The sequence below is a fragment of the Centroberyx affinis genome, unplaced genomic scaffold, assembly GCF_046629955.1.
Source record: "Centroberyx affinis isolate AG114_WGS23_722 - 3 ecotype Tasmania unplaced genomic scaffold, CSIRO-AGI_Caff_v1 ptg000718l_1, whole genome shotgun sequence".
Lineage (NCBI taxonomy): Eukaryota > Metazoa > Chordata > Actinopteri > Beryciformes > Berycidae > Centroberyx > Centroberyx affinis.
In genome coordinates, this window is record NW_027279335.1 from 729,582 (window position 1) to 742,939 (window position 13,358).

The following is a 13,358-nucleotide window of genomic DNA, read 5'->3' on the forward strand; positions in this document are numbered from 1 at the left end:
ACCCCCCACCCATTTAAGGGAAGCCTAGCTGCGTTAGCAATAATAAAGGCTGCAGATGATGCACAGGAGGGAACTGAAGACGGGCAGCTTGAATCCCCCGAGGACAGATTTTCCCGTAACACGTGCCCCAGTCTTGCTGGTAAATAACAATACAATGTGCTATTGATGGATCGTGCGGGATTTGCTGAGGAAGCTCGCTCTTCAGACTTCGCTGTTTTCATTTCCTACTGAGAACCCTCAGGAATGCAAAACCATAGTAGCGGTTGGAAAATGCACGGGGAAAGGGGGAATTCAATTAAACAATAGATGAGAGATGAAAAGCGCTTATAAAATATTCACTCGCCCACTGTGTTTGTTACCGTAAGACTCACAGACGGAAAAGTTTCCAGTACAGACAGATACCAGCCCCTGTGGAGTGTGTGTGTGTGTGTGTGTGTGTGTGAGGATGTGTACATGTGCATGTGTGTGTGTGAAAGAGAGAGAGAGCAAGAGAGAGAGAGAAAGAGAGAGAGAGGAAAGCCTAAAGATAAGATACACCAAGCGGTAGCAGTCATCTCCCCTCCTGGCACCCCTCCCAATACCTCGGGCCCCAGATGTGTCTGCTCCATACGCCCCCAAACACACACACACACACACACACACACACACTCCCATATTCAACCAATCCAACCCCTCTGGGATGGGGTATTCTGAGGGGGTCTGGCCCACAATGAATATCAAAGGGCTTTAATACACTAAATATGCCCACTGAGAAATCCGTATGTGTGAGTGAGTGTGTGTGTGTGTGTGTTTGGGGGGGAGGGTGTGCAGAGCTCTTCATCACGCAGACATAACAAGAAGCCCTTAACCCTCCCCACCATGAATATGTATGTCTCTATTCACAGACTCCCCGCCCCTCTGCCCCCTCCACCGGCGTCCCAGACAAAGCACTTCAAACGCGGGCACAAATTGTGGGGGGGACCCTATCTGGCTCCACCAGGCCCCCCAACCCCGAATAACTAATCCTCGGGGACCAGGGGCCGAGCATAATGATCCGCTCTAAACGGTCCAACGCCACAGATCGGAGCGTCTGCTGCCGGGCTCCACCGTCCACAGCAGGTACATAACAACGTGACCCCCGATAAACACAGAGAGACACTTTCAGTCCGGCCGCTAGTCTGGGAGGAGACAATGCTGGGCTTCATGAACTGCAGGAGCCGTTGTGTTTGTATAAGTGGAGCCAATGAAAGCCTTGGCTCTTTGCCTCTGAATGACAGGCCCGACGCCGGACCCACACCCCTGTGTCATATTTCCTGTGATAACCGAGCCAGCAGCACAGACTGAGAGGATGTCTGTTGAATGTATGGATACATACTGTATTTCTTTCACAGCACAGGCATTCTGGTGTCGCTCGTGTTGTTTTAGGCTGTATATTCTAGCTGCTCTTCCCGGCCGACCACTTATCTCATCTGTATATTCTGGTCCTGTGTGCCAGCTGTACAAACAGTATGTGTCTATGAGAGAGTGTGTGTGTGTGTGTGTGTGTGTGAGAGAGAGCCTGCGTTGCATTGATGTCTGTGAAAGGGTTTAGCTCCTCTTTCAGGGGGTAGAGACGGGCGAGCTTCAAAGATGAGGCACCACTGCAGTTGTCTGCAGCACTCTGCGAAATCACGGGAGGCAGGCGGAGGCACATGACATTATACCTTCATGGTAAACAACGGCATCGATCCGCGAATGCAGGGGATTCTGGGAGTTGGCGTTTTCCGCTTTTGGCACCAGGCGGAGACGCACACGTGACGATGATGATTATCTGACTTTGCAGACCGGAGTCAGCAGTGCCAGTTGCACAATAAACGCAGGGAATGTGCAGTAAGCAGTTGCAAAGTGAGATAAGAAACAGAGAGAGAGAGAGAGAGAAAGCATAAATACATACACTAGGAAGGTGCACAAACCTCTGAAGCACAAGTAGATCAAGGTAAAAAAGATCAGACTACCTTGGGTACACATGGCCCCTATAAATTACAAAGTATTTCAAGGGTATTCTTGGCTTTGAAAATAGGGCATCCGCCTGCACGCAGACAAAACGCTAACACTGCAATCCCTTGATTATGATTCATCATTTCCAGCATACGGTGTAATTCAGTATTTGGTCAGCTATGCTTATGTTTCACCCGCACACAGCACCTCGGGGGGTAACAGAGCCCACCTGGCCTCAGACAGGTCGCATGACGGGATCTCAGGAGGATACAGAGCGAAACCTTAGGTCACGTCCTTTCTGTCGTACGTGGCAAGAGTGTTCCCACAGCCTGCTATTTAGAGGCAAGGCACCGAATGAAAAACGAGAGGGCCACTAAATGCGGATGATAAAGTCAGACAGGCTGCAGAGAGCGCTCTCTCGCCACTGACAACTCCGAGAAGGGTTAAGTCTTCGGAAAAGCTCGCAGGGACTGTGGAAGATGAACATGTGGCATCCGGAGGTTATGGGTGTTCTGCCAGGCGGGGACTGGATGGCGAAGGCTTTTTCTTTGTGGCCAGAGAAATCCACATCAAGAGAAAAGTCCCAGAGTCGGACAACGCCTCCGGCCACCAGTGCGCTGTCAGACACATACACAAACAATCTACACATTCACATCTGTCAGAAGAATTGTAAACACGCATCCGTTGATAGAAATATTTTCAGACAAAACACAAAAAATATCACATGTCCACACACACACACACAGTCTCTGTTTGTCAAACACAATTCTACACAAGCTGGGAGAACAACTCATAAAGCATTCAAGGAGCCAAAAGAGTCATATATCAAGTTGATTAACTTGAGACACTATTAAGGGAGTTGGAGTATCGTGTCTGCTGGTGATGATGTATGACGACTTACTTACTGTGATGAATTACTTTCATATTCATTTCTTGTTCAATGGACTAGTGATGTAACAGTTTGCTCTTTCCATCACAGATGAACTTTTAGGAATATTTGTAGATTCAATATATATGTGATGAAGTTCTATGCATAGACTGTGCTTCAATTGAATGTTAATAAAATATTTTTCCTTTATTCTAGACAGTGGTTAAGTCAAAACACGGAGGATACTTGCTTTTTATGTCTTTTGGATGCTTTTTTTAATACACTAGTACTTTAATTTCGCAGAATCTTGTCTATGCCGCTGCTTTCTGTGAGTCATATTTAAAACAATGGCCAAGCTCACGATCCACATGCCATAGTAAATCGATGGGAATGTTAATTACACTGAAATCTGCCTATTGACTTCACTTAATATGGCCAACACAGCTGGATGACTTCAGTTATAGGCTGCAACAATGATCTTTTTCTTTAACAGGACACTATGAATGAGGCCACAGCTGACAACAATGGAGTGTACCTTTTAGCCGGTTGCTATGGTAACGGCTGCAGACAGAGCGAGCGATGGAGAGAGAGAGAGAGCGACAGAGAGAGAGAGAGAGAGAGAGAGAGAGAGAGAGAGAGCGAGAGAGAGAGAGAGCGTGTACATGTTCATAGCTGTTCTGCGCAGTGTGGATCCCTTCACTAGTGCTCTACTTTTCCTCTCTACACATTACGTACGGATCTAAACAGACACACAGTTCTGTCTACACACTATCAAATTCGCCATTATATCAAGCTGCCATACATGAAGACAGATGCTTTGTTCCAACGCACATTTACATAAAGCCTGACGCTGCCAAATGAACCAGACTCCTACCCAGGCATCAGCTCATATAGAGTATTGCAGAGGGCGTACCATGTTCAAGTCTTTAACTAGAAAGACTGTGTTTACGCTCCAGATGATTCCTTAGAGGCTAAAAGATGCTCCTCTATACTGTGCCATTTGTCGTGCTTTACAAGCTGCACACACACACACACACACACAGAAAATCACAGTCTTTGTCGTACCTCTACACCTCCAATATTAATCAAACCAGAGACTCAGAATTCAATCCTACTCAATCCAATTCAACACACAGACAAAGCAGTGCAAACACAAACGCACATGCTACACATCTACACAGACTGCAGACAGGCAACATGACTGGCAAAACAAATCCGACACACACACACACACACACACACACACACACACACACACACTCTCTCTGACCACGACCGCTGGAATACCTTTTTCTTTGACCATGACCATTGGAATCCAGGTAAATCTGACCAGAAAAGGGCTCTGGGTGTCGATCACCGGTATCAGAGGCAGCAGCTAATTCCTTTTTTTTTTTGTAGTGAAGGATGGAGAGCAAAAAAGAGAGCTGAGACACCAGAGAGAGAGAGAGAGAGAGAGAGAGAGAGAGAGAGAGAGAGACAGAGAGCGAGAGAGAGGTGTAGGCGCTAAGCTCTCCTCCCGAAATCAACGCTACAGCGTGGGGTATGCCTCCTGACTGCCTGTTTTCCTCCCATCCCTCTCCTCCTCCTCCTCCTCCTCCTCCCCCTCCCCTCCTGCTCCCTCTCTCAGCCCCTCTGTTGTGTCAGCCGCCTCCTCATTGCAGCAACCAGGTGGCTGCTGCTGCTGCTGTGTGACCAAACAGACCCTTTAAGCACACACACCGAATAATGCAGGCACACAGAAAACATGACAGAAAGACATTATGCTGATATGTCCTATCCTGATATAAGTTACATCAGTTTCACACTGCTTCCTATGATGTATGCTGTGAATTTATGGCATACAGATTTGATGTCAGCCTAGGAAGGGGGTTAAACTCAACAAATAAAAAGGTCAGTAAACTGAGTTTAAATGGGATTACCCTCTGCCACATCCCTGTGTATATCATGTAGACACACACACACACACTCACACCTCAACAAAGATTACTACAATAGGCAGCAGCTGATTATTGCACTGAACAGAGTTAACTGATCTTGGTTTAGACTTATTTCTGTTACAGTCTTTGGTCTTATGTAACAATGGTGAAAGCACATTACCACAGTTACCACAAAAATGCTGAGAAAATCTGGACCAACATATTGTCTGACTGCTGTACACTTTATAAAAATATAAACTTTGATACCGAACTATGATCTGCTGTTATGAGTGTGATCAGCCATGGAGGAAGCCTACAGCACAACCAGCCATGGGCGACTGTGATCCATATATGTAAGATTATATATAGATTAAGTGAAACTTCACTGATCCCAGTGGGGAAGTGGGGTCATTGCATCAGTAAATGGTAATAGGATACAGCAACAAAACATATACTATAAACAGAAAAATAGAAGATAAACAAGACTATATCAAATTACATAAACATATGCAACCAACAATCTCACCACTTGAAGCCAGCTGATCTGTCAACAATCACACTGCCTCCAACAGGGCATGTATGAGGCTGGTATGAGGGTAAGGTCCTGTAAGATCAAAGGTCTGACTTACCGTGATCTCTAGCCTTTTAAGCCTCGTATTAATATCTTTGGTGGATCCTCTGGAATCCAATTACAGAGATCACGGTAGAGCAAGTTCTTGGCTGACCCTGGTGATCTCTCAGGCTCCCATAGAGAGTATAAATCATCCAACGCTGAAGTCGTCATATGGAAGATAGATAGTACAAATAAACACTCTCGTTGGGCCGATTGTTGTGCTGCAGCTGACCGTCAAACTAGGCTTTGATTCGCAGCTGTAACATTTCATGTATTGTGATCACTTTTCCCTCAATTCGCTAAAGGAGAACTGAGGGAATTGAGGGAAATATTACACAAATATTTTCTACATGTGGTTATGAAAAAGACATGCTGCAAAATTCCAAGAATCCAATACACAAGGGGGATGACAAATATTTGGAACATAAAAATTAAAATACGTTAAGACCTGGGTCAAATAGTACTTGCAAATAATTCATTGCTTTGTTTTTTTTGGCCTGCTTGGAGTACCAGATGGGTGGGGTTTCAGTACGAGAAGGTTTAGACTATTTTAAAGTCAATGTCAGTTTATTATTATGTGAACTTATCCAACAGTATTTGAATTGTCCTGATATAATAAACCACACCCATCTGGTGCCCCGCATATATAAAAATCAACGCTTATAGAATATGTGCAAATACTATTTAACTCAGGTCTGCCAAACACTACAGTACTCATAAAGTACAGTACAAAATATATTGTGCTAATAAAGTTCCTGGCTCACCACTGAGCAAATAAAAACCACTGAGAGCCCAACAGAGTCGTAGTGGGGGACCAATCCAATATCTGTAGACCTTTAAATATATGGGCTAGAGAAAATAGGATTTGAGAAGCAATTCACCCGTGTCACACCAGTGGCAATTAGGGATCACACGGTCGCTGATCCATCTCTCCCATGCTGGAGACTCACTGTATCTTTCTATGGCTGAGGGGGAAGAATAGTTATGCATCAGCACCACCTCTGTAATTGCTGATGCAGGCAAGCCATTATGCATTCAGAATGCATTCATCTACTGCAGTGTCAACCGTGCCACCTGCTGGATACCCGAGAATGTGCATCACTTTCCATGGGGTGTTTTCCTCTCAATGGGCAATGGAGACCTGCCAGTAAGGCTAATGGTAAAAATAGCTTGTGGCCGTTTCCTCGGTGCTCCACCCTATTTTATTATGAAGGGAGGTAAAATATGTAATGAGTTTGTGATGACCTAAGCTGAGAGTGGCTTTTAAAAAAGATCCCTTTTCCAAATGTCAGCCAGTTAAAAACCTTCTCCCCCCCAAAAAAACTAGAAGTTGATACTGTAGCTACTAGCTGCTGAAAGCAACACAAAGGCATGCTGTTACTTCTTTGTGTCATAACTACATAAGAGGCCCTTTGTTATCTTGCCTCTTTTAATAATCTCGCTAGGAGTAGCTGGGCATTCAAGCTGCATGGGGCCTGCCAAGAGCAGCTCCTGAGCAGCAAAGCCTATTATCCATGGATGAAAGGTTCACCTATGGATGATCCATGTCTGACTGTCGCTTAATATCCTCACCAGGGTAACATATGTGTTTGCCTGTGCCAAGACCCGTACATGAATGCAGTTTAAGCACTATTATCATATGCTGTGTGCTTTACATTGGCTATAATAAACACAATTAATAGCACAAGAGGTCAAATGCTTGATAACAGTGGTTTGTGTGTACAATTTCCCCTTGGGATTAACAAAAAGGTGTATAGGATGCCATACAGCTACACACACTCACACACACACACATATGCATGCACGCACACTCTTGCTTACACATTCTATGTATGGTGACTGATTTTTGCAAATCCAATAGATAGGTAGCGTGAGAGTAACAGAACACAAACTAGGATGAACTCCTAAACTCTGTAAGAGCATGGATAGACCAGCCTTTCTGTCTTTGGATAATGACACACACTTCACTGGCTTGTTTCTATTTTAAAATGGGTTATAAAACAGAGAGAGCCTTTTGAACAGCAACGCTGTGCGACTGCAGCAGGTTCACTTCTTCAAAGTGTATTACACCCATGCATGCTTCTGTTTTGCAGCTACCTTGGATGTACATGATTCCCCCAGAGATGTTTTCACTTCAACCTTTAACACGTATTGTTTTATAATTCTATTAAATGCTTTGTGCACTTCTAAGTATATAAAACAATTTACTGACATAAGAAATACATTTCCCATGTGTATCCCTCACTGAGGTTTGGGTAATGCTGACTTTTCATCTTAAAAGTTTCTCTGAGCTATCAAAAATAGAACGAACACTCAGTGTCCTCCACATGACATCACTTGGGGAACAGAATCTGTGACACAGCATTCAACCATTGGAAATAGTGCAGCAGTGTTTACAATTTTGAGACAATGGACACAACTTTGTTTTCCAAAGGCCAAATCCATTGGCCAGAAAGGCCAATGGATTTGGGGGCTCTAAGAGAAGGCCAACAAGTCATCAGCTGAAGGGGATAAATACTATAATGATAATAATGATGACTACTATTTCTATGTGTGATATTGAAAATCTTACAACACTGCTTTGTACAGAAAGTGGGTCTAGGAAAAGTCATGGAAGAACAGTTTGAAAGCTGAGATATTTCAATGCTAAAATGTGACCCGGGCTTGGCCTTTCTACTGTTAAGCGCCCATTTAACGTAACCATTTATGGAGAGAGAGTTTAACTGTCACTGAACAAATGAAATGGCTTACGTAAGGCTTGACCCTCTGTGGCCTTTGATCTGCAGTCAATATCCATAAGGAAATTATGTTACTAACCTCCCTGATGGTCAGCTTTCTAGCTTAAACCTGCACTATTATCCAGGACCGACCAAGGCTTAAATCAACCACAAAATGTAAAGAGTCGTTGGTGTCTGGTATTTGCAAATACCCTTAGGGCCAAGCAATGATGATTTTACTACAGTGCCTGGCATGCAGTCAGTGAATACATAAGGTCTGGAAATCTCTATTTGTCCCCATGCCCACGTTGTAATCCTGATGTAAGCCACCATGTTGGTTCCTCATGTACTCTTGCTTGGCAAAATGCAGCATCCCCCCCTCCTGCATAGGGGTTTGCATTATATAACTAAGGAGAGGACAGTGATTAATTTCCTGACTTTTCAACATCTGCAGTAACACTTTTTTGGCGTCAGAGAGTTATGATTGCATAACACACGCAGGGGCTCTCATACACATATGCACAGGTCGAATGTGAAGGTGTAATCACTCGCTGTCATCCAATTAAAATGAAGTAATCTCTGAGCAACACCTAATCAATTCACTTTCAGACACCTACTCGCAAACAGCATGCCAAGCAGAGCAGAACAAACTGTAATGTTTGACTTAAACTGCAGCGCCTAATGGTATTATCAAACAGCATTTAAGAGTAAAACAATTTTGTTGCATAACTCTCATGCAGTAGGGAGTTCCACGTTTTGAATGATCAATCATCGCATGGCATTGGCTTGGCTGTGGTAATGCGATGTAACTGGCTGGCAGCCGATAAACACATCCTCTCTCCCAGCTGGAGATCCCGTCCTACCTGAAGCCACATCGTTCAGCCTCTCGCTCAGATAATAGTCATTGGGGTTGAGGTAGGGCAGCTGCTCCATGTACTGCTTGGGAATGAGGTACAGCACCTCGGCCACATGCCCGTCCTCGATGACGGACATGCGCTTGACCGAGCTCTTGCGTTTGACCCGGACGTGGTCGACGTGGTGGCTGCGGCTGGAGCTGCACAGCTTGCCCAGGCTGTTGAGAGTGGGCAGAGTGGGCATGGTGGCCCCCGCTGCCCTGCAACCTTCCCACAGAGAGGGGCGAGACACTGCGGGCGAGACGTCGGCCAGGCTGGAATCAGTCCTCCTCTAACATCCCGACATCAAGAATTGGGGGTGCAAAGCAGAAAGGAAAGTGCCAGAGCTTGAGGGATGACTTGAAAACTGCTAAATTCACTATCAAAAAACATCATAAAATCATGGGAATATCCAGTGGGACTAGCAAGCAGGCCTCCAGTGGACACTCCTCCTGTTGCGATCCCTCCACCGGTCGCTTCAGACCATCCGCAAAGGATTTCGGACTCTTGAGGAGCGGAGAGCTGATGTCAGCCTCGAGATGGAGATGCTAAACAGCAGGTATGAGAAAGCCCCCCTGCTGCAGGTAGAGCAGAGTGGGACATAGGGAAAGAAGCTTACTCTATGAGTGTCTTCAGTCCAGCCAGACTAGTGCCTTAAGCAGCTTAGGGCTGACGTCGAGCCTATGATTATCTTCTGGGTGGGGTTAGGTAGCGCTGCATTAGGTCAGTCCAGTGTGTGGTGGGAGTCTCCCTGCCTGATGGAAGCACTGGAACTGTGTTAGAAACCCATTCCACTGACGACCCACTGTGAATTGAAATTGTGACATTTCCACTGCCATGTCTTTGCTTTTGCTGTTTTGCCTTCACAAGCTCACCCTGCATCCCCATCACTTCTAAGCCTACTCACATCTGTCCAATGAACATCTGAGATTCTGGATGAGAGTCAGGATTTTTAAAAAGCATAAACCTAATTTCCAGTGCCCTTTATTTTTTGTGAGAGTAGGCTCCATTAAAGCAACCTGACCTAATCAGCTCCATCCTCTGTGAGAAGCTGCTCAGTGGAGACGCGTTTAGCTGCCATTATGTTCATAAAATGTTATTTTGTGCGGTTGTGTGTTGAGGTGTTTTGCATTGATGTGGGTTCATGCACAGCAGAGCTGCATGCACTCACATCAACACAACACCGTGGATGCATATTAATGTCTAACGTGAAACCAGATTGTCGGGCTAATATCACAGTGATCTAAAAAATCGTTTCAAGGAGGATTACCTGCATGTGTTTGGAGTCCACCTGTGCTTTGCAAGGTCAGAAACCAGCAAGGCCATTCTATCAGCCAACAACTCACAAACCCACTGTTAATCATCAGGAGTATAATTCAGAATGAAAGATACACAACAGTGCAGGGGTGGACTTGTAAGCAATGGGTCTCCAGTGGTTGATGTAGTCATTTTCCTGTGAAATCACTGGGTGAAGCAAGAGGATTAGGAAGATGAAAACTTTGTAAAGAGGCATGTTCTGGGTTTGTAATCTTGAAACCATCTAATGTTGGGGGAAAATCTGTCTCCGCAAAGATTTCCAAAAGGGTTTTATTGACGGGCCAAATACAAGTAACATATATCCTTCTAGTTGGTCTGCTCATTTCTGGATTTTTGTTGGAGCTCTTGAGTCAAAGATACATTCACCTTCCATGGAAATGTGAATTTAGCCGCGTGAGTCATCATGTCGTCCTGGTGGGAGGTGAGATGATGGATGATGGGAAGAGAGAAACTGAGCAAATTCTACAAAAGCAGGTATGGGTTGATGATAGCCCTACTATGCTCTTGATGTGTTTTAAACCACTTGAAAACAATACAGCTTTGTGAATGCACAGACAGCAGCCTTGCTAATGACAACACTGCCTCTAGTGTACACACTGATTAATATCTACATTAGCAACTGAATAAAAACATAAAAATAACCACAAGATCTAATACCCATCAAACAGATAGCTCTAATCACAGCTATCTACTTCCTACCAAATGAAATAAACCAATAAGAAACATGAGATATGATGAAAAGCACAGCAGCCCATGACAAAGCATAAAATGTCCTTTTAGAGGGAAGATGTAGGGCTTGGCCTGCACTTCAAATTTAATGAATCTCCTGTACGTCACAGTAGCTGCACAGAAACAGGATGGCTGGAGTTTACTACGACTGACATCAATATTGCATTTTGGTAATTTAATTGAACTTCATTTCCCCTCGCAAGTACACCTTAATTCCCCCACTTAAAAGCTTTGAAAAAAACAGAGTTTTATCCCGGGGGGAAATGATCCAGTATGATAGCGAGATGCGGGCTAGAGGACACACACATGCTCATACACCCACACATGCGGACACATGGTCCTGAGTGCAGCTAAGTTAAAGGACACGCTGCTCTGCTGCAGTGAGGCACTGCCCTCCAATTGTCATCCGTGCTACTGCCTCTGATAACACACATACACCAACCAGCAGCCCCCGATACAACTAACACACTCGCACATCGGCACATATGTGGTCCAAAAACATGGCAAGGCAGCTGTCCTACTGCACAAAAACAGCGTTGCACACAAAAGACATTCCAGACATTTTCCAGCCACTCGCGCTATCTGAATCCTGCTCCATTTGAAAAGCAAACCCCCCTCCTCCCCGTCTCCCTCCCTGTCTTACCGTCCAGTCCGAAGCAGGAGGTGATTTTTTGGGCGTAGTTGCAGATCCCATCGTAGCCAGGCTGCTGCCTCACTGTATCCCTCTCCCCCATCTCTACACGCTCACACACACACACACCGTCCCGTCCAGCAGCGCTTTCACTCCTTCCGCTGCTCATCAATTATTCAGGCTTATGGCCAGGCGCACACACACACACACACATACATACGCATGCACACGCGCACGTACACACATATGCGTGCCTGCATACACAGGCATACACAGAAAAGTGCTGATGCGGAGGGTCGTGCTGCTGGAGCGTGAGCAGCCCTCTCCAGTGGTCAGACAAGGAGAAGGCATCAGATTGGGTTACTGCAGAATGGAGCCATGCCTTCTTTTCCATCCACCATTGGTCATCCAAATTACACTGCAGTGTAACAGGTAGGGTGTGGGTGATGTGGGGATGTGATAACCCTGCCTTAGAAAAGGGCGGGGCCCAGGAGAAGGAGACTGGAGCAGGGATGGAGACTTATCCAGGAAGGGAGAGGACTCCCTTCCTATCCTAGGACAAAAGGGATAGTCTCTGGGTCTGGGGGTCTGATTTTTTTTTGTGAAAGGGGAGAGAAGATTTTGCTCCAGACACCCAACTGCAAAGACTATTACTTTTAGAGTTGATTTACTTAAGAAACGTATAACCTTCTATATTGCAGATGGGGATGGGACTTTTTGTATTTAGAGAATAGAGTTTACCTATACCATTTTTTAGGCTGACATGAATCTTTATGACAAAAAGTCATAGTATATATCATTGTAAGTAGAATCAAACTGATGCAAGTTACATGAAGATGAGGTTTTTAAGGAAGAAAAGCCTACATGAATGCTTTTCTGAAAATATAATTGATGATTGCTTAAATTAGTTGTGGTTTGCTTTATAATGATTGCCAGCTGGAGGTCATAGTTTACCCACCGTATTATTTTTCGCTGGTCCTATGATCAAAATAGCTATTAATACATTCTATCTTTGCGCTAATTCCGGTGAGAACTACCGCTAATGGACACTGAGCGACTCACTGTCAATACACTTCTACCAAGTCTTTAAAAACCTCCATAAAATCAGATTTCCAGTATGACGTGCCAACTTACACGACAGCCTGAGAGCGGCAGAAAAGTGTCTAAATGACTGATGCTGGCCCACACGACGTGACAACTCTGCTGTACAAAATGTGCTTTTAAGATTCAGGGGTGGAGCAGAGAGGAATGGATTAAACAGCCCAAGAAAAACAATAAATCCATGCCACATATGAGGAGCCAACCATAACAGTAGAGAATGAATGGTAATGGAGTATAGCCAACCACAAAACTAAATGAGGAGATGATGTTAATTGTTCTAACGTCGGTAGCTTCAAATGTAGCCGGTTTGAATTCCCAGACCGACTGGGAAAATCTAGATGGGGAAATTCGCTGAGAAACGCTCTCATCCTTCAACAGCCACCATCGAGATGACCTTGAACAATGCATTTAACCCCCAGTGGCCATGAGTAGAGGACTGTGGTAGCGCTATGGGAACGTATTTGACTGTATGAATGTGAAGCAAGGCATTGCTGGAAAAGAGTAAATGTGCTAAGTCAACTTTCCCTAGATCATAAAGGCTTGAAAAAGATCCTGTAATGTGAATGAGGTTCTTAAAAAAAGGGATACAGGGCTAGAGGTATGATGACACGGTAAAA

At 44.8% G+C, this 13,358-nt stretch overlaps 1 protein-coding gene across 6 annotated transcripts in view; it reads right to left on the bottom strand.

The window, feature by feature from the left end:
• The window catches only part of LOC139644233 (actin-binding LIM protein 1-like), a 33,470-nt gene extending 24,302 nt beyond the window's left edge, over positions 1 to 9,168 (bottom strand). For 5 of the 6 annotated variants that reach the window (XM_071519652.1, XM_071519650.1, XM_071519648.1 and 2 more), the window contains exon 1: positions 4,112 to 4,133. In XM_071519652.1, the coding sequence (XP_071375753.1) occupies positions 4,112 to 4,133 (22 nt within the window). Of the gene's footprint in view, positions 1 to 2,388; positions 2,406 to 4,111; positions 4,134 to 8,933 lie in introns of those variants that run through there. The other variant, XM_071519647.1, reaches the window with a different exon arrangement.
• Between the last annotated feature and the right edge of the window lie 4,190 nt (positions 9,169 to 13,358).